The sequence below is a fragment of the Plectropomus leopardus genome, chromosome 8 (assembly GCF_008729295.1).
Source record: "Plectropomus leopardus isolate mb chromosome 8, YSFRI_Pleo_2.0, whole genome shotgun sequence".
NCBI classification, from domain to species: Eukaryota; Metazoa; Chordata; class Actinopteri; order Perciformes; family Serranidae; genus Plectropomus; species Plectropomus leopardus.
Genome location: NC_056470.1, coordinates 2,380,393 through 2,403,448, shown reverse-complemented (window position 1 = coordinate 2,403,448; position 23,056 = coordinate 2,380,393). Strand labels below are relative to the sequence as shown.

The 23,056-nt window shown below is 40.7% G+C and overlaps 1 protein-coding gene across 1 annotated transcript in view; it reads right to left on the bottom strand.

The window, feature by feature from the left end:
* Positions 1-324: 324 nt before the first annotated feature.
* Positions 325-23,056, bottom strand: part of skia (v-ski avian sarcoma viral oncogene homolog a) — a 101,038-nt gene continuing 78,306 nt past the window's right edge. The window contains exons 2-7 of the mRNA XM_042492575.1: positions 16,240-16,356; positions 11,952-12,067; positions 11,082-11,398; positions 10,489-10,817; positions 7,014-7,244; positions 325-4,737 (exon numbers count right to left, since the gene is read on the bottom strand). Of these exons, the coding sequence (XP_042348509.1) occupies positions 4,549-4,737; positions 7,014-7,244; positions 10,489-10,817; positions 11,082-11,398; positions 11,952-12,067; positions 16,240-16,356 (1,299 nt within the window). The 3' untranslated portion in view covers positions 325-4,548. The remainder of the gene's footprint in view (positions 4,738-7,013; positions 7,245-10,488; positions 10,818-11,081; positions 11,399-11,951; positions 12,068-16,239; positions 16,357-23,056) is intronic.

Below are 23,056 nucleotides of genomic sequence, written 5' to 3'. Positions count from 1 at the left end.
GACGCAACCTGCCTTAACACTCATAAAGTTGGCACCAAGTAAACACAAAAGTAGCACACAAAGCCCAACCTCGCATTTTCCAGACAGTTAAAGACACAACGTGGTTGGAAAACGCTATGATGACTTTGTTGCTGCCTTATAGCCGGATCACCACAAAAAGATTTGAAATCCTGTCAGCAGGACAGCACCACCCCATTGGACTACAAAAAACTTTAGTTGAACTGACTGAACTGGATTCATCAAGATGAATTAAAAAGAAAATAAAGTACAGGATAATTAGGGTTTACGTCGTTTACCAAACAGCAAAAAGAAGAAACTGGGTCGTTCAATCTGGACAAACAACTTTATTTCTGGTAATGCATCTATACACTGTACATTCAGTCACTGTAGTATATAAGCATAGCTATTTTCAAACATAATCTCATAAAGTCCTTTACTTTACAATATAGTCCGTGTCGTGAGAGAGGAGGGGGGGTGGGGGCGGGGTTGTAGTTGGATGTGGAAAAAGGCGTGAAGAGATGAAGGAAAACAAGGAAGATAGATGAATAAGCCAAGCTTTTTTTCTCATACTGTATATGTGGCATTAATGAATGGAAAAGCTTACATTAACCTCTTACATAAAAATATTTCTAGAATTGTAAGGTTTATATAGTATTAGCAGCAGCACAGGGCTAAAAAGATAAATGAGGATGAGGGGGAAACAATCTGCAAGGTGGCGCAGCCATGTGTGTGTGTGTGTGTGTGTGTGTGTGTGTAGAGTAAGAGAGAGAGAGAGAGAGAGAGAGAGAGAGAGAGAGAGAGAGAGAGAGAGAGAGAGAAGAGAGAGAGGACCCGTACGGTGGGTCTGCTATCTGATACTGAACATACTGTTAAAAATATATATGAACAGGTGAAAAAAGTCATTCAATATAAAGACTCTACAGTAAAAAAAAATGTAAAGAAATGGATTAAAATGTTTTATGTAGGGAATATCCTCTTACGCACTGCTGTTTTTGAAACATCTCAGTTAAAACACAAATTAAAAAAAAAAACAAGACAGCTATTGTAAGAAAAGATTTCTTTTTGAAAAAGGAAAAACACCATGTACATATATTATACAATATCGTAAAATGAAAAAAATATTTACATTTGTAAATTCTTATTCAAATCTTCACACTGGCTAGTATTTGTCTATTAATATGGACTGTTATTGCTGCTTTGCTGTCCATTATTTAGCAAAATGATTTTCCTTTAGAAAATAAGACGCTGTTATTTTTCTTTTTCGGGAGAGCGAAGAGCCAATGTCATTATTGTCTCCCTTCTTTTGTAGAAAACCATGAGTAAAGTAAACTACACATAGGCTATTGACTCTTTTGAGTGTAAAAACAACTACAAAATGTACCAATTTTAGGTCTGCCAAAGTCGCAGATGCGGTGTCGTTCTCTGAGCAACATCGATAATGTTCAATAAGAAAAGGGCTTTAAACGTAATGCCCTCTTTGTTATCCTCAACAAACTGGGAATAAACAGTCTCTATATACAACCCAAAGTAACAATTCACCAAAGCAAGTGGCTTTTTCAAGATCTTATATAAAAAATTGTTTGAACATGCATATCATTGATTTCAAATAAAGAAAAAAAAAAAGCACTCATTCAGGAAAAAAAAGCGTCTAGCATTTGTTCAATTGTTCTCTGCACTGAAATAAAAGAAACTTTGTAAACTGGTTGGTTTTAAGAATACTGATAAAAAGAGCTGCTGAGCATAGGGAGGGGCTTTTAATTTGAAACCTGCAAACAGGAAATAGATGAGAGGCCCAGCCCCAACAGCTTCATCATCAGTTTTCCTTCTCTGGAAACCTTTCGCCCACGTTTAGGCACTTGAGGTTGTCCAGCATTGCATTGACTTTTTTTTTTTCTCTTTTGTTTTTTTGCAAGTGTGAAGTTTTTTTGTTTTTCTTAAGAGCAATATACTGTGTTCTTTTTTTCCTCTTCTAAATAAGACAAATTGCTTTATATTGCATGACACAATAAAACCTTTACATGTACAGTATCAATGCCCAATAACTGACTATATGTATGGCAAACTCAAATTTCATGCATAAAGAAAATATGAGTTTTCAATTGAAAACAGTGAACAGAACAGACGAGCAATAAAATATCTCCACGTTAAAAAACAACATCAACAACCAAAGGAAAAATAGCATTATCACAATGTACATTCTGATTGCATTGTACCCACTTGTGTGACGTCAGAGTCGCAGCCGCTGCCTTTTTTGAATAAAATCAGATTTCATTCTTTGACTTTTCGTCCAGGCTCCAATAAAAATTCACCTTGCCGATGCATGCTGTTAACGGAGCTTTGTTAAATTGTAACCGGGAGCTCGTTTGTGTCAATTATATTACAAAAACATGAGAGTGCTTTGCTCAAAAACTTTCCACCAATCCCAGACTGCATCAGCAAGCAACAGGTAGAGCCTCTTTTCTTTCCATTTATTTACAAGACTTTGCCTTAAGAAAACAGAACATTATTTATTCGAGATGCATATAATCAACAAAATGCTTACTGAGTTTATATGGTAGCAGTCGTGTAATACGATGATGTTTTCAAAGTAAGATTGAAGACAATAGTGGGAGTACAATGCTTTATAACAGTATTTTTGTTATGACAAAGTGCGATTCATTATTGTAAAGTCCAAAAAAAAAAAAAAAAACTGAAACAAAAACAACATATATTTATATTTACATACCTTAATTTAATTAAAATGAACATTTTGTGGTTCTTGCCAAGAGTGCCTCATCCAGCCCACCCACCCACTGCCCACTGATGATGCTCCTGGTGCCAATTGGGGTAAAAACATGCCGGCTCTTATCACTCAAGTGTTACAACCACAAGTACACGCTTGCATGTGGAGTATCTTTACAAGATACACACTTCAGGGTTTTGACCCAAATGCTTCAAATAACACCTGGCAAACAGAGTGTGACTTAATGGGAGCAACACTGAGACTGTTGGATACTCAGTACGTTTACATGATGTTAGAAAAGTGGAATTATTGTGTTAGTCTGACTAAAACTGAAGCTTTGAAACGTAAACTTGTTAGTCCCACTGAAATCGTGCTAAGTTGAGTTTCTCAAAGTTGGACTAACGCCTCGATAATGTGGTTGGGGATTGATTTACTCTTTCATACATGCGCCTCAATCACACCTGAACTGTCCTAGGCATTCTGCACATGCTCCATATTGCCTGCACCGGGCTTTGACCCTGAAGTCAGATAGGATAAATTTGTAGAAGAAAGGCCGGAGAAACAAAAGAAAAAGAAGGGAAGAAAACAAAACAAAACCAAGGTAAAAAATACGCATGCAGTGTACAGTGCTGAAAAGTTATTCATGTTGTTCAACATGCAACCCATTTGTTTGGTAAGTGACGTAAAAGGTCAACTGGAAGGTCCAATAGCAACAAGCTGAAAGAGAGCGTATCGCCACCTGACTGAGTTTTACATACTTCCATCAATAAATGGATTCTCCCCCAGTGCTTGTATACTGGGACAAGGACAGTAGTCCAATTAAATGGACTAATCGAGCCATAACTGTAGCTCCACTTAACTGTGCATGTAAACGTACTGACTGTTATAGATCATCCAGAACAAGTGCTCACTAAGAAGGTGCCTTTAACACAGCATGTTTTTATTGCCACTCCGGAAAGAGCGAATGCAAGCCCACCCACTGCTCAGACATATGTCAAAAGAAAAGATTTTATAAAACATCAATGGGAGGAAAAGATGGGTTGCTTTCCCCCTCAGTGGACTGCGATGACTTCCTGAAAGACCGACAAAACCACGGTGGCACTGTGGAAAGTTCATTTGCTGTTTTGTTCATCTTCTGATTTGATTTTTAATCTTTTATATGTTCAAACTTCAATAGCACAGAGAAACAGAGAAACTGTCCTTTTTTTTTCTTTACATGTCGCTATGTAGTCTCTTAAATAGCTTAGAATGTCTTCAAAATCCTCAGTCTTCTTCACGGCGGGGGACGGTGCTAAAGACTTTTTGGGAAACTGGGGGGTTGAGTGTGAGTCCTGCCCTCCTGGACGCACTGCTGGATCACCTCCAAACAGCTGAAGAACGAGAATATCACATGATAATCTTTCAGCATTTATTTTCACAGACGTCTGTCCAAAAGTCTCGCCTCAAAATACAGGCAAAGCCACATTTTGTTCCATTTTTCTTGCTCTCTTGTGATCCAGTTTCTAGTTCTGCGAGTTTGGAAGGTGCAAGTCAGTGCTTGATTTAGAAAGACCTGTTTCCTTGTTGCAGCATTGTACTGCTGTTTCCAGTCCAAGGAAGCTCCTCACTTTAATTTTTGTGGGCATAGACAAGGACACAGGTTCTGATTTCTTCTCTCTGTCTCTGGTCAGAGAGTGAGAGTCTTTTATTTTAGTGTCCTGGAGGGCGAGCATGATAGACAGTGCCGGTCCCGACTCCTGGGTGTAGTAATGGTCAAATTTGGGCAAAGGAAGTTAGGGATCATGGCAATGGGTGGGAATGGTCGGGTAGTGAGGTTGACTGCTGGGTTAGTTGACTGCTGGCATGTCCTTGGGCGTCCCCTCCTTGTCCGCATTGGATTTGGGCCAGAGTTGCTGCTGTAGCTCCTTTACCACCCTCTCCAGGTGCTCCCTGGCCTCCCGCTCCTGAAGCAGGTCGGCTCGGAGCTGCTCCCGGTCGGCCTCAGCATGCTGCAGCTTCATCTGAAGGTCCTCGATCTGGGAAACACATGGCAGGAAGCAGATGTGACTAAAAGACAGTTGGGAGTGTCATGATCCAACCATTGAACCTTTTCTGAACCACTGAGCTGGTTACGTAGACGCTCATGGAGCTATTCCATTCATTTACCCATTCACACATTGTGGTCCCATCAGCCTAATTTACACACCAATGTCTCAGGGTTCCAACTCCAGCCAAGAACTACCAGAAATTCTGTGAATGCTTGCAAGCCATAAACTCTCTACAACCTGTCCCATGCGATAGGCACATGGCATGATGCTGCATTCTGTGTACTTTAGATCCCAAATTTGAGGCAATCTACAGCATGTCAATGCAGCTGATTTAACAAATGCCAAGTTCTTGGGCTGTGGTCTGAGAGGCCAACTCCATCGGTGTTGGCATAGTCAACGCTGGAGTATTTTGAAATTCTATTCTTCATCCCAACATTGTTAAAAGTTTCTTTGTCTGGTTTCCAAATCTTGCAAGGCTTAAATATATTATATATTGAGTGAATGAGATGTTGCAAACAGTTAATGTGAATTTCTGAATTTGTCAAATAAATAACCAAATTCTCTGCCTTTGGTCTAGACAGAAAAAGGTTCAAGGAATCCCATGGCTACAAGGAAATCCAGTGTCAGTTTGTGATTGATTTATTGATCTTTGCTGTTGTTTTAATCCCATGAAAAAAGGCCAAAAATTGCAAGATAGGATCATACAATAGTTTCTGTGGGGAACATCAACCAACAGGATTTCTAATCAATTGAGCTTGCTGCACTGACAGATTGGCCTAATTTGAACATCTTTTACTAGATTTGTGTAAACAGAACTTGTCACAGAAACGCAGTCATGAAGTTTCTAGATTTTATCTTTTATTTCAAGACAGCCTCCTCAATTTCAGGACCTATCGGACCGGTCTGATAAAGCCTCTGGGGCGAGGATATCCAGGCCAAGACTTCCTCAGCTGCGTGTCAGCTTATCTCTTTGAACGGATATCTACATGTGAATGTAGATACATTTTTTAAAAGTTGATATTAATCTTAATCGTTGTTAGGCAATAGCCAATGGGTTCTGAGACAGTATTTCAGCCAATAGGGTGGCACAGGAATTATGAATATTTGTAAGCAAACACAGAAGAAAACTTCGCCCTGGTTCCCTTGACAAAAACTCTCTGCTGTCTCATTTAGTCAGTTGTTAACAACCAGCATTTTTTATAAATGTAAAAGCTTGTAGAGCAAAACCTGAAAGTCTCTCAAGCTTATTTCAAACTTGTAACAAAAAACACATTAAAAAAATACATAAACTTCGACACGAGGGAATTTAAAGTGCTAAAATACTGACTCATTTCCATCTTTAGGACCTGATCCTGCAGCACTCTATGCCTTCCACCTCCACACAGTCTGTCTACCTTTCAATCATTCAGACTTGGTTGGTCTGTGCTACTTGGACTACAGACAACAAAATGCTTTACACACCAGAATCTTGTCCCATTGCCGACAACTTCTGCATACACACAGAATCTGTTTATAGAGATTACAGTCTCCTGTATTGAGCTGATGTCTAAAAACAGGAAGCCTTTTAGCAAAGTTATCTGTGACAGTACAAAGATAACGCTGACAGCTTCAGAAAAGTGAACATTGGTCCTGTCCTGAGTCCAGACTGCAGCAACATGACCATGTCTTAACTGAATTAAAGTGTTTATGTTCAGTCAGCCCACTATGACTTCAAAGGTCCCATCAATGCCTCGTCTTAATGACAGCCTCCCAAAGACGGCTGCAGTCTCTGCAGGGAGGCGCACAGGCGCAGCATGAGACCATAACCTCCCTCTTGTTTTGTCTAATCTGCATTTCCCATGGTGCTTGAGGGAAGCTGACATGTCTTCCTGTTTCCGTTCCGAGGGGGGACTTATCCTATGTCTGTGCACTTGGGGCTACACCCATTTATTTTTGACTGGGGAAGAGGAAGTGTGGTTTTTTCTCCTGCCTTCTCCTCTGCTGACCTTGAGAGTATACGAGACAGTGAAACTCTGAAACATTGCAATTACTGTGAGGGTGTTGACATACTCGTCTCGACTTTTATACCAACACATATGCACACATCAGACTCTCAGTGACTACATGACCAGCCTGGTTTGGCTTTTGTCCCATGTATCTCAAATTTATCATCAAGAGATTATTCAAGTTTTATCTCATCTTTTATTGTATTATTCTATATTGAGAGATTCTTGAAACTTAGCCTGAATCTTTCATAACCTGCGCTGACATGCAAGATTACTGACCTGTGCTGAGTATTTTGCGCGAAGACGGCCGGCCTCGCAGCCTTTGTCGCACACTCTAAGCTGCCGGGCCTGCTCCAGCTCCCGCTTCAGACGGATCCGCGACTCGTTGGCTTCTTTCATCTTCTTCTCGCTCTCGGCTCGCAGGCGCTCAATCTCCTTCCTCAGGTTGCGCTTTGCCTCGGTCGCCTCCCGCAGCTTCTCCTTCTTAGCCACCCGCAAGAACTCCAACTCCTGGGGGGAGATTTTAGCAGTTACCCCCAAAGAATCAAATAAAGAGGCTGTCCTTCTGGGGTTTGTACAATTATTATGAAATTAATCACTTCAAACCTGGAACGACATCACTTTTCTTGTGCTGTTATCAGTCACTTACCACAAGTACTTAAACCATTGAGCCTTGGTCAAATTGGTGTGGTTTCTTTGATAAATATGGGACAAAAGGCAATGAGCAACTTGGTAAGAAATGTTCCACAAATTGCAAGAAACTAGTAGATTTAGAAAATTATTATTTTCTAAAAAACCTAGGGAAAAATGTCCAGGGATAAAAGAAAAAAATGTTTGGGGAAAATGATCACAATTTAATTTATCATTTTAAAATAGTTACAGAATTGTAATTTTTCCAAGCCTCTGTTTTTACTAATTTTCAGGTAATTTCTTTCGCTGCTCATTGCCTCCTTCCCATGATTTTGAAAGAAATCAAGCCAATTTGCTCAGGTTTCAAAGGGTTAAAAAGTTGTCCAATGGTGCTTAAGCAACAGTCGTGTATGCCAGTGGACATGTCTGTCACATGTCTGTTTTGCTTTGTTTCTGAGTTGTTGACACTCGAGAGCAGTGCCTTGTTACAGTGTCCATGTCAGTGTTTACATTGAAGCAAGTCAAAGGTTAGGGCAAAGTGTGGGCTGACAGAAGTTGGGTTTCCTTCCTCTGAATCACTGGAAGAGTAATACGTGTGTGTATGCGTGCGTGCATGTGTGTGTGTGTGTGTGTGTGTGTGTGTGTGTGTGTGTGTGTGTGTGTGCTGTTGTGTTTGCTACATAGTGAGGACTGAAGCACATTTTTAAATAGCAGAATGGGGACATTTTTGGAAAGTGAAGACATTTTGGTCAGTCCTCAGTTCGTCAAAAAACCTGTTTGAGTTTAAGACTATGTTTTAATGTTTAGGGTACAATCTGGTTCAGGGTTAGGGTTAAGAGTTAGGCACTCAGTGGTGATGGTTAAGGTTAGAGTAATGCGCTGTGGAATGCAATAAGTGTGTGTGTGTGTGTGTGTGTGTGTGTGTGTGTGGGGGGGGGGTGTATAAGTAAGAGCACTTTTCATTTAGTTTGCAGCTTGCACAGCCCCTATGAACACTGATGGAAAGTGAAAGTGGGATGCTGTCAGGCTAGAATGACTTTTCTTTGCTCAGGATGCATTTTGTGCTGCTCACCCACACAGACTCCTTCGTCGGCATTTTCTTGTTCTCAGTCCAAGACCAAAAATAAAAATGGAAGTCTGGCCTTTCCCTCTGCAGCAACATCCGCTCTCATTGTTATCACTTGCCAATTCATGCTAAGCTTTGCTGACAGTGATAATGACTTCTAATCCACTTCTGCATTTTGATGCCTGAGCTCCAGTAATTTTCTCACTGTGCCAACTTTGAAAACTTTCTGTCTAGTCTGATTTCAAGAACGTAAGGATAAGCTTAATGTTCCTATGCGCTGCCATGGGCCACTAGGGCTGGGAAATCCCTTTCTCTCAGCCAACAGTGATACACATCATGCCACATTCACTGACATGAAATCATAAGTATATATAGAGTATGAGTGTAAGAATAAAGAGTGTTCATCTCCAGGGTTGTAGATATAAATACTGAAGGCTATCCAGGGATATCAGGCCATCGCTACGGGCAACGTCTTTCACTGTATGATCATCTCCATCTTTAGTTATTTGCCTGACGTTCACAACTTTCAAAGACGAAAACCAACAAAATCAAATTAAATGTGTCAATAAATAAATGAAAATGCCAAAAATGCCAATATTTATTTGATTTCCCATTTATTTTTCCATTTTATTTATCAATTTATTCATTTTCCCATTCAATTTTCCATTTTATTTGTTAGTTTATTCATTTCCATATTTATTTGCCTATTTTATTATTTATTGTTTTTTCACTTTGCGCATAAATTCTCCAATGTATTTAATTTCGCATTTTATTTTCCATTTTACACATTTTTTAATTCATGTTTAAATGTATTTATTTATTTGGGTAATTATTTATGCATATTTTTATGTATTATTTTCCCATTGCTTCCCTCTCCATTTATTTCCCCAAACCTATTCACCTCACTTTTTACTTTTCCATCTACATTTCCACGTCTTTCTATCTCATTATGCATATGCAGGGTGCTGGCCTATGTGCCATGGGGGTGTCAAAAGCGCAAAAAAAAGGACAAGTCAAAGTCATATCTCAAGTTAATAGAAAAGATCAGTAGAATCTTGCTGTTCAAACTATAGTACCTCTTAATTCAGTTAAAGTGAGTCTTAGTTATGTCTTATACAAGTTAAGCATTATAACTGCAAGTCATATCTCAAGTCTCGCATATGCAGAAACAAGTCAAATCAAGTCTCGAGTTAATTAAGAAAATATTAAGTCTTGATTCCAAACTAACTCTCAATTTAATAAAGATGAGTCCAAATCAAGTCATAAGCAAAGTCTCAAGTTAATCATGACAACTAGTCATGTCTCATGTCTTGAATCTGCATAGACAACTCCAAGTCAAGTCTCAGGTCAAACGAAAAGATTTTAAGTCAAGTCTTGCAGTCAAACCTAACTCAACTGAGACCAGTCTAAGTCAGGTCTTAAGCAAAGGTTCAACCTAATCCTGTTAACTCAAAGTCATTAATCAAGTCTCGAGTCATTTCCTTGTCAAGTCTAAAATTTATAAAGAATATTTTAAGTCAAGTCTTGAGTCCAACCTAAGTGTCAATTCCGTTAAGACAAGTCCAAGTCGAGTCCTGAGTAAAAGTCTCAAGTCAGTCATAAAAACTCCAAGTCATATCTTAAGTCCTAAGTCAGTCATGATTAGTCTTGAAAGCAACTTAAGTCTCAATCCAATAAAGTCATGTCCAAATCAATTCTTCAGCAAAGTCCCAAGTTAATCATGATTACTAGTCATATCTTAAGTCTTGAATCTGCAGAGACAAGTCCTAGTCAAGTCCCAAGTTAATTGGGAAGGTTTTAAATCAGGTCTTAAGTCCAACCTAAACCTCAATTTAATAAAGACGTGTCCAAGTCGAGTCTTGCGCAAAGTCTCAAGTCATTCATGATAACAAGTAACACCTCAAGTCTCGAGTCAGTCAACACAAGTCCAAGTCAAGTCACAAACTGAAGTCAAGATGTAGGACTCTCCAGTCAACCATTAAAATGTGAAATGAACATTTTCCTTTTGAATCCAAACAGACCTCTTATGATTCTGACAGAACAGAAATGGAAGCGTACCTGCTGGAGGCTGCGTTTGGCCTGCAGAGCCGATCCCAACTTCTCTTCCTGCTTCACCCTCATCTTCACTATCTCGTGCAGAAACTTCTCCTTTGACTCTTTGGAGTCCAGTCCGCTGTCCAGGGCCTGCCTCAGGCTCTCCAGCTCCGACTCCAGCCCCAGCTCTGAAGGGGTAACGGGGATTGGGACAGGTGCAGCTGCGGGGGCAAGGCCCTCGGCCGACATGACTGTGCAGATGGGCCCTTGGGCGCCCGGCGAGCTCAAGTCCTTGGCTGAGCTGCTGGACGAGGTGAAAGATGGTGATGACAGGGACGAAAGGGACGAAGTGACTGTTGGGAGAAACCAGAGATAAAATACGGTGAGGTTTGTGGAAAAGGATTCAAGAATTCAAGGATACTTTATTGTTATTCTGACCATTGAAAATAATGAAAAGAATGTAATGCAGCACTCAGGTCTAGGTGTAATACCCAGTACGCAATTCCATACAAAATAAATAAACAGAAAAGGTGAATGTTGTGGTGGTTGAAATTAAATGTTGTCTTTTCAGTAGTCAATCATTTTGTCATATCGAGGCTATTAAGTTGTTTCCTTACATTCGTCACGGCTCTCCACTTCAATCTCCACCTCAGAATCCTTGTCCTCCTGAGGCGGTGGCGGTGTGGGTGGTGGCTTGCTGGCAGCTGAGGACGGAGGGCAGGGGGCCTCTGGCACCGGCGGCAGGATGTCCCCTGTAGTTCTTCTCTTGCGAGGCCTTGAGGTGGCGTTAGCGCCCTCACCAGGAGGCTCGCCTCCACTTGGATGGGAGGTGCTGGGTACCGACGGGGACATGGGACCCACCCTCCCCAGGGGCAGCGGCGCGAGGGCGACATTGGGAGCCACAGCTTTCTCCAGACTCTTGTAATTGTAGAAGCTAAAAGGAAAACAGACGGTTTCACTACATGTCTCATGATGTTTATGTCCAATAATTTAAATTGAGGTTGCTTCATTAACAGGAGCTGAATTGTGCAGGCAAGTAAACACAGCCAGCACCATATTGTACGGTGTGATTGCAACTGCCTCTGCCAGCCAGGGCAGAGAAACACTGAAATAAAATGCCTTCAGCTCTTTCCTCCCACTTTAAAAGAAACTGGGCGAGATCAACTGTGATATGGTGCAGCCTGCACTGGCAGCGCCATGCCAAGTGGGTGCCCACAGTATGAGTGTGTGTCAAATGTGTGTGAATGGTGAAGAGTGGGAGGCTGTGGTATAGTCAGACTTGACCCCTCTGACACCAGCCCACCCAGACAAGTGAGAGAGCATGCTGGGCTCATCACATTCAGCTCAACAAATTGGCTGTCATCTTTTGCAGTAAAAGCTCCTCTTAGAGTCCACATTTTTCATTGTGTGTTGCGCATCTCTTTCACAGTCAGTTTGTTTGGTAAGAGGCTTCCATTTTGGGGCTGGTCATCCTATGCTGGGCTCACCTGTCTCTCAGCAGGGCCAGGGGATGACTGGAGGGCTCCTTCTCACCAGCGGAGATGTGGGGGGACCACGGTCTGAAAGCTGAGGGCCTCTGTCTGGGCTGAATGCAGTTAAGCCCCTGAAAAGACAGTGACAATCATTTAAATCAAAAGTCAAGTCAAGTCAATTTTATTTATAAAGCCCATTACCACAAATCACAATTTGCCTCAAAGGGCGACCTTCACATGGACTAAGGAAGAACTCTCAAAAAAAAAAAAAACATATAACAGGGACAAAAAATGGTAGAAACCTCAGGAAGAGCGACTGAGGAGGGATCCCTCTTCCAGGATGGACAGACGTGCAGTAGATGTCGTAAAAAAACACTTAAATTATAGTAGATGACAAAATGATACAAAGGAAAGAGAGCAAAGGAGATGGAGAAAGAGAGGGAAAGAGGGGAAGACATACACAGCAACAATAACGGTGAAAATAACATAACATATAATGTAATTTAATAGCATGTGATGTTACATGCTAACATTGCAGTTAATGTAAGTGGCAATCACAGTCATATGTGTATATTGCATTATCATTATAATAATAATGGCAGTAGATGTGAGTGATAAAGAAATTACAGACAGTAATGATGCAGCCAGAAGGATCAATATCAGTGGTTCAATTTTTGTATACAGTTATAGTTAGACATCATTTGACATTTTTGGATGCTAATGCCGATATGCCACCTTGACTTGCGGACTACTTTAGCTGACCTTCTTCCATCCATCAAAGAATAGATTAACAATATTATCTAATGAGACATTTAATGCTTTGGACACATGACACTTTATCGGATAAAGTTTTTATTCCCAGCCTTGGTTTGTAGGGTTAGCCTACCACATGGTATCCGTGTACTAAGGAAATTGTTTCATAATGAAATATGTTTTTATGGGCTTTTCCTAAACCTGGCTTATCTGTCACCTGGGGCCTCATGTACAAAGACTTGCGTGGATTTGCTACTGAAACATGGCGTACGCTTAAATCCAGAAAACGTTGTACGCACAAAAAATCCAGATGTATGAAACTGTGCATACGTATGAATCCAAGCACATTTCCTTTGTACATCCCAATCAACATGGAATTGAGTGCATGTCTATGAGTACCAGACTCCTCCCTCTCCACGCCTCCATTTACATATGCAGATTAATGTAAGTAGGCCCTGCACATAGGATGCACCATGGTGCAGACAGGGGAACACAAACATTAGCACCAGGTAACACAAACATTAGCAATGAGTAAAACTGGGAAGAGGAAGAATTATTCATTTCAATCGTGTTGTATATTAATGGCTACAGATGTGCATGTATTTCATCCCATTTACATCCTACAGTTTCCATTAATACTTTTTCATTCACATCAGTCATGACTGTCAACTTTAATTGTTATGCGACAAGGATAATAGTACGCACAAGTGTGGTAAAGTGAAATGATTGGGGGCATAGATAACATTATCTGGGCTTTTATAGTGTAAGGCTATATGTGTGGCCACAATAACCTTAAATACGCTCACATTTTAGATGCATTGAAATTGTATTTTATGAGACGTTTACTCATGAGGATATCACGCTAGTACTGAGGATTGTAACCATCTGGCTGGCTTTATTGTCCATTGCCTCTGGTGGCTTAAAGGAAACGTGCGTGTCATCTGTTCATATTATTGATCACCTGATCGAATCCAGGCGGGGATGTTTTGTTCATGTCCTCGCTAGACAACTACTGATATTTTCGTACTAAAGACGGCTGATATGCTCTTGTTGGGACCAAAAATAACACCCAGCAATACCCCCCAGCATCCACCCAGGTGGATGTGTTCAGTCCATCAGTGTGTCTGTGATGTGCACATCACGGAGGAAAGAATTGTTTTGACATTATAAACAGTTTCCCAGCATCACCTCCAAGTGTCACCAACGGATCAAAAGCAGTAGAAACGCCAGCCATGATGTTGGCGTGGAGCACTGCACATTTCCACGGTCAATTCACTCTTGATACATCTGAACGTGAGTGTGGAAAAAGGCGTATGCCACTTTTTTGTGCGTACGCACCCTTTGTACATGAGGCCCCGGGTCTTTTGTGACTGCTATCGGTAAATTTATTTTTTTTTTTCTCTTCTGTCATGATTATTGTCTTTCTGTGGACAGATATTGTCACTGCAATAGCTTCACAACTGTACAAGATGCACTCATGAAACTTGACTGTAGAAAAGATCCAGATGAAAGATGGGTGTGGTCTGAGCAAAGGGGCTGACAGCAGGAACATGTTGAATAACGCGTTCAGCATGTTATTTGACAATTAAAATGATTACTTAAATAACATTAAAAAGTATCATTGTAAAAAGGAACACTGTTCTTCAATTAAGGCAAGAGAGGAACGCTGACAGAAATTGACTGTGTGAATGCGCAAGTTAATGTAGCTTATCGATTTGACAGCCGCTCATTCTACAGCTTCTGCAGTTGATTTAAACATTTTAAAAAGAACTATATTAAGGTCTGACAACACTGTCCCGTAATGAAGTAAACGTATACACCGCTTTAGTTTTTGGACAAATCAAAGTGAAATGAATTTGACTGATTTAATATTATTTGTGATAACTACCAAAAGACCAAACTGTTATCTGTAATATACCAGTAATATACTTATATATTGTAATATACTTCAGCAAATTATAAGCAAGCATATAAATAAAATCCTAAGTGGTAATGCTTTGGTATGATTGGAAGGACTTATAGTGCATTTTGTATGCAAGTAAACATTATATAAAGTGAACTGTTAACTGTTTAATGCTACCTGTGATATTATAGAAGCTTGTTGTAGAGACACTGTGGACAAGCACACTACAGACACACTCAGTGGTTCACTAAGAGCAACAACAACCATGAGAATAAAATAAAACAATATTCCTGCTGGGATTTCTGTATGGCTCATATACTGACACTGATCATAAAGTGACACTATTCAAAGAAGCTGTGAAAGAAGCTTTTTAGCTGATTTCAAGCTGAAACTCAGAACATAACCAGCTCCACAATCAGGTTAAGTTTTCTGCATAAGTTACCACAGTGATCTAACCAGGTTAAAAGGGAGCCACCTTGCTAAGACAAAAAACCCAGTTTTAGACTCAATATAACTTGCTAAAGCCTGGCACACTGAAAGATTTTTAAAATCTTAACCGATTTAGAAAATGTGAGAGACCACACACATGACGACAGGTAATGACGGATTTAACAGTTTTGTTCTTATAATGTTTGGTGTGCAACAAGATGACCAACACTGCACACCACACACTAACATTCCTTCCACCAACAAGTAGAGTCTCAACTGTCAAAACTCAAAATCTCATGGGTCAGAGTAAACAAATTAGGAGGACAACGAACTAAATGGCTAGCTGTTAGCTATTTGGTACATCCATTGCGGTGTCCAACTCCTCTCCTTGTCACTAAAATTGTAGTGTGTTTTACAGGACACGTCATACAAACACTTGTGTTGTTGCCACATATCAACAAGTTGATCCTCCATTTCTGAGGTCTGTTTCCTTTATACTTCTTGTTAATCACCATCACCATCCACAGGGTGTCTGCTTGGCTGTTCTCTGTGTTACACCCACACTGACTGTGGTCAGGAGGGGAGGATTGGGCCTAAAATCAGCCTGATTATCTTGTAGTGTGTACCCCACTTAAGACACTAATCTGGCTTTGTGGTACTGCCCCCAGACAATGATGGGACGCCAACAGCATAATATTAATTTGTGTTTACAAATAGTGATTTTTTAGTGTTACAAACAGATTTGGGTTGCAGTGAATGCCTTTTCATGTGGACCAGTCCTGATTGAAAGAGTGTGAATATGCCATCATAAGTGATGATGCTATAGAGCCTGATGTATCATGTGACCAGAGGCGGGGCAGCGTAAAGACCGATTGTTGAAGACATTTCAAAAACACATGCGTTCATAACTGTATCTCCATAGTACTTTTTTTGGAGTATTGATCTTCACAGGGGACATCCATAATTACACTGTGGTTATATTCTGTTACACTGCTCTCTCAAACTTCGCTCCGTCTCAGTAAATCAATCTGCGTGGCTTGTGGCAGCTACAGTTACCCCCTCTGTTAGCATGGCCAGCCAAATCTAAATTTAAGTGCTACCCTCATCTGAAAAGTTGTGTATAATATTACATGACATCTCATCTCATGCACCGTGCATCATCAGCATCATCATCATCATCATCATCATCATCTCCTCCCTGAGCTTAGCAACACCCACCTTATTGGAGGCGGACAGGGCCTGTAGCCAGTCGTGCTGCTTCTCTTTGTCAGCCAGCAGGGACTGCGATGGGAAGTCTTCATGTTTGGACTTTTTGATCGGGATTGGATCAGACACCTGGAAGACAAGAGGGACATTTGTTTTGAGTTTTTAAAAATTGCAGCATGGGGAAACCTGGCTGTTTTTCACTCAGACAAAAATTTTGGAATGAACATGTTTTATATGTGTTCATATAAATGTATGATCAGGACTATCTTCAGTCTATAAGCAGAATATATATATGCACTGCTTCAAACAGATTTGAGAGTGCAAACACATCCAGGTGGATTATTTTTCCTTGTGATGTGAACGCACAGGTTGTCGACTTGGCAGCTGGCTGAGGGCTGTCACAGTATAATGTCAGTGAACTGAGAATGCACCCAATAGTGTCAGACACACCAATAACTCTGTGTGCGTGTGTGTGTGTGTGTGTGCGCGTGTGTATGTGTGTGTGCAATGGCTGATGGGGGAGTGCCAGCGGAGGTGTCTGATAGCTGGATGTGTGCAAGTGTGTTTCAATGTAGGTGTGGTGTTGACTTTGTCACACACACAGTCCAATACACCTTCGTGTGTTTGCTCATGGGGATGCCAAGAGAGGAGGCTAGAGGTGACTGGGGCAGCATGTGTGTGTGTGTGTGTGTGTGTGTGTGTGTGTGTGCGTGTATCTGTCTATCACACACAGATACACCCACACAGACAAACAAGCAGGGGTTTGTTTCTGTTCCCCCCGATAGGCTGGCTTTGTGGCTATGACCTCAGCCTCTCCAGGCTGTGGCTGTCACGAGCTGCCCCCCCCCGCCCCTACCCCCCCCCCCACACACACACACACACACACACATGCAGACACACACAAACAGCATTTGCGATGCAATGCAGGAAATAAATTATCCCACTTTAAGTCCTACAACTTTGAGTTTGATGTAATACTAAATGAAAATAAAAAATAAAATAACTGACTCTGAAGGACCTTGTAAGGGACTTTCTGATCCTATGGCTGCATTGTTAAAAAGTGGAGATGAATGATGTTTTGATATCATATGGAGATGTTTTGGAATGTTGTAATTGTTAAATTGTCTCCTTTTCTTGTCATATATGTAATTTTCCCTATTGTTTTGATCATCTCGAACATTATTTTGTATATACAACTGTCATACCCGCTTAGCCACAGACCCTTGTTTGATCATATATATATATATATATATATATATGTATATATATATATATATATATATATATATATATATATATATATATATATATATATATATAATTTTCCCTATTGTTTTGATCATATCGAACATTATTTTTGTTAAATAAATAAATAAAAAGGTTTAAATACTTGGAAAAGGAGTGAAGCACAAGAAAATTGATGTCTATCCAGGTGTTGAAAAAAAGTAAAATTTTGTGAGTTATATAGTATTTGCATTCAATACGGGTGCAAAAACACACAAGAAATCTATTTTAAATTACTAGAAGTGATTTGTCTCTATTCTGCAGCAGCAGAACAGAAATTCAGCGTCTTCCTCTAACAGTTAGCGTTCCATGGAATCGTCCTCTACATGTTTTTCACTCTCTCTGAGTGTTTAGAGGTCATGTGTTGACGTGGAGGTTGCACATGTAATGCAGATTTGCGCTGGCTCTGTCAAACCCACAATATCTCCGGAGGGGATGAATTCACTCACTTATACTTCTCTCTCTCTCTCTCTAGTTCACTTCATGGTGCTCTCTCACTCCTATTTTGTCTCTGAGGATCTCCTTCAGAAATCAACAGCATGCAGCCAGCAAACACACACACACACACACATACACACGCAACTCCTCCTGTGCGGTGTCAACAGGTGGTCATGTGTAATGGGGTTAGATACTCTCTCTCTCTCTCTCTCAGAGTCTGTGTCTCTGTGCCTCTCTTGCCCGCGTTGGCAGTGTGTCATGCTATCCCACATGTCTGTGTAATCAGAGCTGCTCTCACAGGAAAGTAGCGTGGCTAGACGGACAAATACCGCTGAGGTCTGCCGATGTGACAGCTGTCCTCAATCCACCACGGACCCTGATGTACAACTCCATGACTTTCCATAACGACATCGCAATGCTTCTACCACTGAGAATGTTATTCTCCGTCTGGTCAGGGAAGACCCCGGCATTTTCAGGATGTATGGACTACTTGTTTAATGCTTGTATCTCAGAGGAATGCATTTTTGGTCCCCAACTGAATTTCCCAAATTTCACTGGTCTCCACTGTTTTCACTGTATGCTCCACAGTGTCTAAAATCCCCCAGAATATCTGACAAACTAGCCAGAAGAAATATATATTCTATTTTTACTAATATTCAGTAGGTGTAGTTGAGCAAAAAGTGGACACCATGGGTTTTTTTTGAGCGATTAGCGTATTTTAAGGTTAAAAAACTGTCTTTATAAAAAGAAAATTGATTTATGTTGTTTTATGTTGTAAAAAGACGGCATACAGTACAGAAGTGAACAGTGTCCTGACTGTGGCTGGCACGTTTGTGGGTTATCTAGAGATGAAGAGATATGTCCTACATATCAGGGCAGTGAATCAGGGCTAGAGGCATGAGGCTAGTGCCTGCAGATCAGTCCACACACACACATACACACACGCTGTGCAGCCTCTGGGCAAAGTCTCTGTGCCACGTGCCAGTCCTCGTCTCGTGGATTACCGGTTGCCAACACCGCGGCTTTCCATCAGGGCGAGATCCGGCCCCGGTAATCTTGCATGGAGGAGAGCGTCAGGGGGGTCAGCAATTGGCAGCTGAGCTCACGGGGCTCAGCAGTGGGGGCGGAGGCAGAAATCTGCATGTCTAGATTACTGAACAGTGGGACTGTGAGACATGAGGCAAACAGACAGCCATGGTGGGAATTCCTATTTTAAAAAGCAGCTTGGTGACGTCTGCGGTGCTGCATCTCTGGGGCTGGTTTCACCTGATCCAGAGCAAATATGAGGAGCGGTGCTATGTTACTATGATTTGATTAACTGGGATAAAACATGATCAAACAGGGGTCTGTGGCTAAGAGGGTATGACAGTTATGCTCAATTTATGGGCCAAATCTGGCTCAATAAAGGGTGCAGACTGCCCCTCCTACCATTTTCTTATTTACAATTACAATAAAGTAATTCACTGGGAATCGATTTTTAATTCTTGTATACATAAGGTGCCAGAGTGCACGAAAAAGCATCAAATTGGAGCTTTTTTCTAAGTGCCAGTTAAAGATGCCCAAATCCCGCTGACAGGGGTAGCTAAACCCCTAACTTCCTAAAAACCTGAGAAATGTCCTAAAATCATAAAAAAGTACTAAAATCTGAGGAATATCCAAAAATCCCCAAAATGTCCTCAAATCCACTAAATGTCCTGAAATCCGTGAAACCTCCTAAAATCCTAAAACTTCTTAAAATCTGAGAAATGTGCTAAAATCCCAGAAATGTTCTAAAATCTGAGAATTTTCCGGAAATCTGAAAAACACCCTATATTCCGAGAAATGTCCTAAAATTTTATAAACATGCTTAAATCCTAGAAGCATACAATCTGACAAACATCCTAAAGTCCTAGAAATGTCCTGACATCCTTGAAACATGGAAACATGTTGCTGCGACTGGCCTCCAGTCATTTTGCAAAAGTGTCCCCTAAGCAAAACAAGTTGAGGATGCCATGGTTCATGACAGTGAGAAACTCTCCTCCGATACACACACACACGCACATCTATACACGCTCAGACTGTGAGACGATTTTACTGAAAACTTTACAATGCTCTCATGGTAAGTCTCTGACTTGCAGCAGGGTTGTTACACATGATAGAGCTGGGCTAACTTCAAAGACACACAAAAATACGTGTGTGTGCGCACGCACGCGCGTGAACACGCACACATCTATGCACTTTGCAGCCTACCCGCTCTATGATCCGGTGTGGATTACACAGCATAGACAGGATGTCACACTTCTAAAATAAGGCTTTGCGATTAGTCGAGGTGTGTGTTAGACGTGCCCAGACTGCAGCGTCTATGTACTCAGCTCTGACACCTCACACCGAGAACATGACACCTCATAATATCTACACACTAGCCTTACACTGGTATCTGGGTGATGACACTGGCCTTTTATTAAAAGTAAGATATGATTTTATCGTGGTTCTCCATGCCTCCACTGCACTCTGTGGTCTCAGAGCTGGGGTTTTTGGTATAATATTGGCCAAGCAGTGGTAGTATCAGAATTGGACCTTTGAAGCACGTATCTGTCAAATGCTAATTTACAGCCCCTTACTTCACACATGGCAGCTAGGAATAGCCCCTGCATGAGAAACTCACAAAGCCTCAAGTCATGGGGAAGCATATGTGGAAATAGTGAGAGTGGCAGGCCTGTCTCAGCTGCCAGAGGGGGCCCCATGCAGGGCTCATGTGTGAGCACGTGTCTATGTGAGTGTATGTGGGTGTACATGTCTGTTTGTACGGCTGTGTGTGTGTGTGTGTGTGTGTGTGTGTGTGTGTGTGTGTGTGTGTGGCAGAGACAGGATGGGTGGAGTGATAACATTCTTCTCGGTTGAAGACTGTCTGTGCCTTTTGAAACCCTGGGTTTCAGAACACTTCCTCTGTCTGCAGGCCATTGATGTTTGTCACTTGAAACTAAATACTATGAATAGCATTTTTCAAATAAAAAAGTTAAGGATCTCTTCATATTTGACCTGTTTTGAAACATTTTTTACTGGTGTCAATCAGTTCTTTTTGAAGGTTTTTCCATATCTATTTATGTGATGATCTGTCAATCCGATCAGACTGATGGATGCTGCTGCAAAAAGCAAACTTTTAAACCTATCACAATAAGAAGTGAAGTTTCACTTTCATTACACCTCAACTTCTGCTGCTCTGTGTGTGCCCAGAGTACACTCTGCAGTCTGAGAGTGTGGTACAATCAGTATATTCCACTAACACTCCTAATGAATGGTCCAGCTCCAAAAATATAAAATCATTATGTGGCTGCAGATGTTTTAATTGTGGCAGACTGCCACAAATAAATGAATGTGTACAAAACCAAATGGATCTGATCACAGAGCCCCAATTCAAGAAATATTCCCACAAGAATCTGCACATATATGCAGCTGAGGGGAAACCTGCAGAACCTAAAGGAATGCATGAAAAGTTTCAAATCAGCAATGGCTGGATTCTTTATGCTGTTGTACCATTTATTTTTTATTTTAAATCAAAAATCAAGTTTTCTTTTTGTTAGCAAGCAAACTAAGAAGGGAGAGTTGCATTGGGCTACGAATAAGTCAATGAGGAGAGAGTTCATATAGAGTTTTGTACAGCTGATTACACTCCATCCAAGGATCGGAAGTAGAAAACAAAGAGGTAGAATTATGTCAAACACCCTCAATAAGGCCTCTGACCAATGCATCCATATTTAATTTCAATTTCAAGCAGTCAAAAAAGCAACAGATTTGGAGAAAAGGTTATTCTTGTTGTACTCTGCTGGAAAGATGCCAGAAGGGGCCTGCCAGGGAGATCACATTTTCCAGAATGATGGTCTTCTAAAAACTTGTTCTGAGGACAAAAGCTCCTGGCTGAGGTGAAACTGGCCTCAGCTGACATGTCTCGGTGTTGAAAATAGGAGTGTCTCCGTAAGAAAGGGCTTTGAAAAAAGCCATTCTTGTGACAGACTCTTGACACAATCTGTCATTTCCATCTTTACCCACCTCCTTGTTTCATTTTCTGCCACTCCCTCTTCTCGCTGTCTATCCCCAAACCCCCGGTCCACCCTGCTGGTCTATCTGTCTGAGTGTGTTTCCTGTGTTATAGATTACAGGATGTTCTCTACAAACAAGCAAGATTCCAGCCGTAGAGACAGAAAGCAAGCAAAATAAGTTGAACAGAAACTTGCTGAAGCATAGAGGAATGACGGTAAGAGCTTCTAGAACCTACCGAAACAAGATGACAACCACAAACCAAACCGCTGACTCCAACCATGAGACAAGACACCAAAAAGAAAACTGGTCAATTCAAAGTTCATACAGACCTATATAAAATATCAACTAAAAGTTCCCATGCTCTACATTGTAGCTGAGCATGGTGAACTAAAAAGCAATTATTTTACTACATAAAATAATGTATCGTAAATCACGTCAACATTTAGAATTGATTTACCAATTCTTTCCAAGGTATTACTCAAATAAATATAATCCTTATGAAAGGTCAATCCTACTTACTTTTTCTGTAGTTCTACCATATCAAATGGTCTTACTCTGCTAATAGTTTACTCAACTGTCAATGAGAATTTTCTATGGCTGAACTCCATCAGCCAAGGAATATCTTGAAATTTGATTAAAAGCTTTGGAAAGTTTTTGTGAAAGTGTTTATTTATTTATTTATTGTTAATGCAGATGGTAATGGATATTGCCTATTCAATTTAACAACATTTACACATTGACATCCAATGCTAGATGAAATTTTTATTGGGGGCTAGGCGATATTAGGCAATATTAGACTACATACTGTCTCAGATTTTGGATTTCATGATATTTTAAGTGTTTCCTGGTGTTAAAGGCTGCATGACAGTCAAGTATTTTTCTGAACTTTATGGACTGTTCTAATCTTTGTCATTATTCACTTAGTCATTAAATCCATATTAGTTGAGATTATTTATCAAATATCTTATTATGTAAATATTTTTGATTTTCTCCACATTGCCCATCCCTAGTTGTGGTAATTAATCACTGTTACCATTTCATTTGGCAGGAAATTAGGTCTGTCAGCAATGTGATAAAGGTCCGTATACTA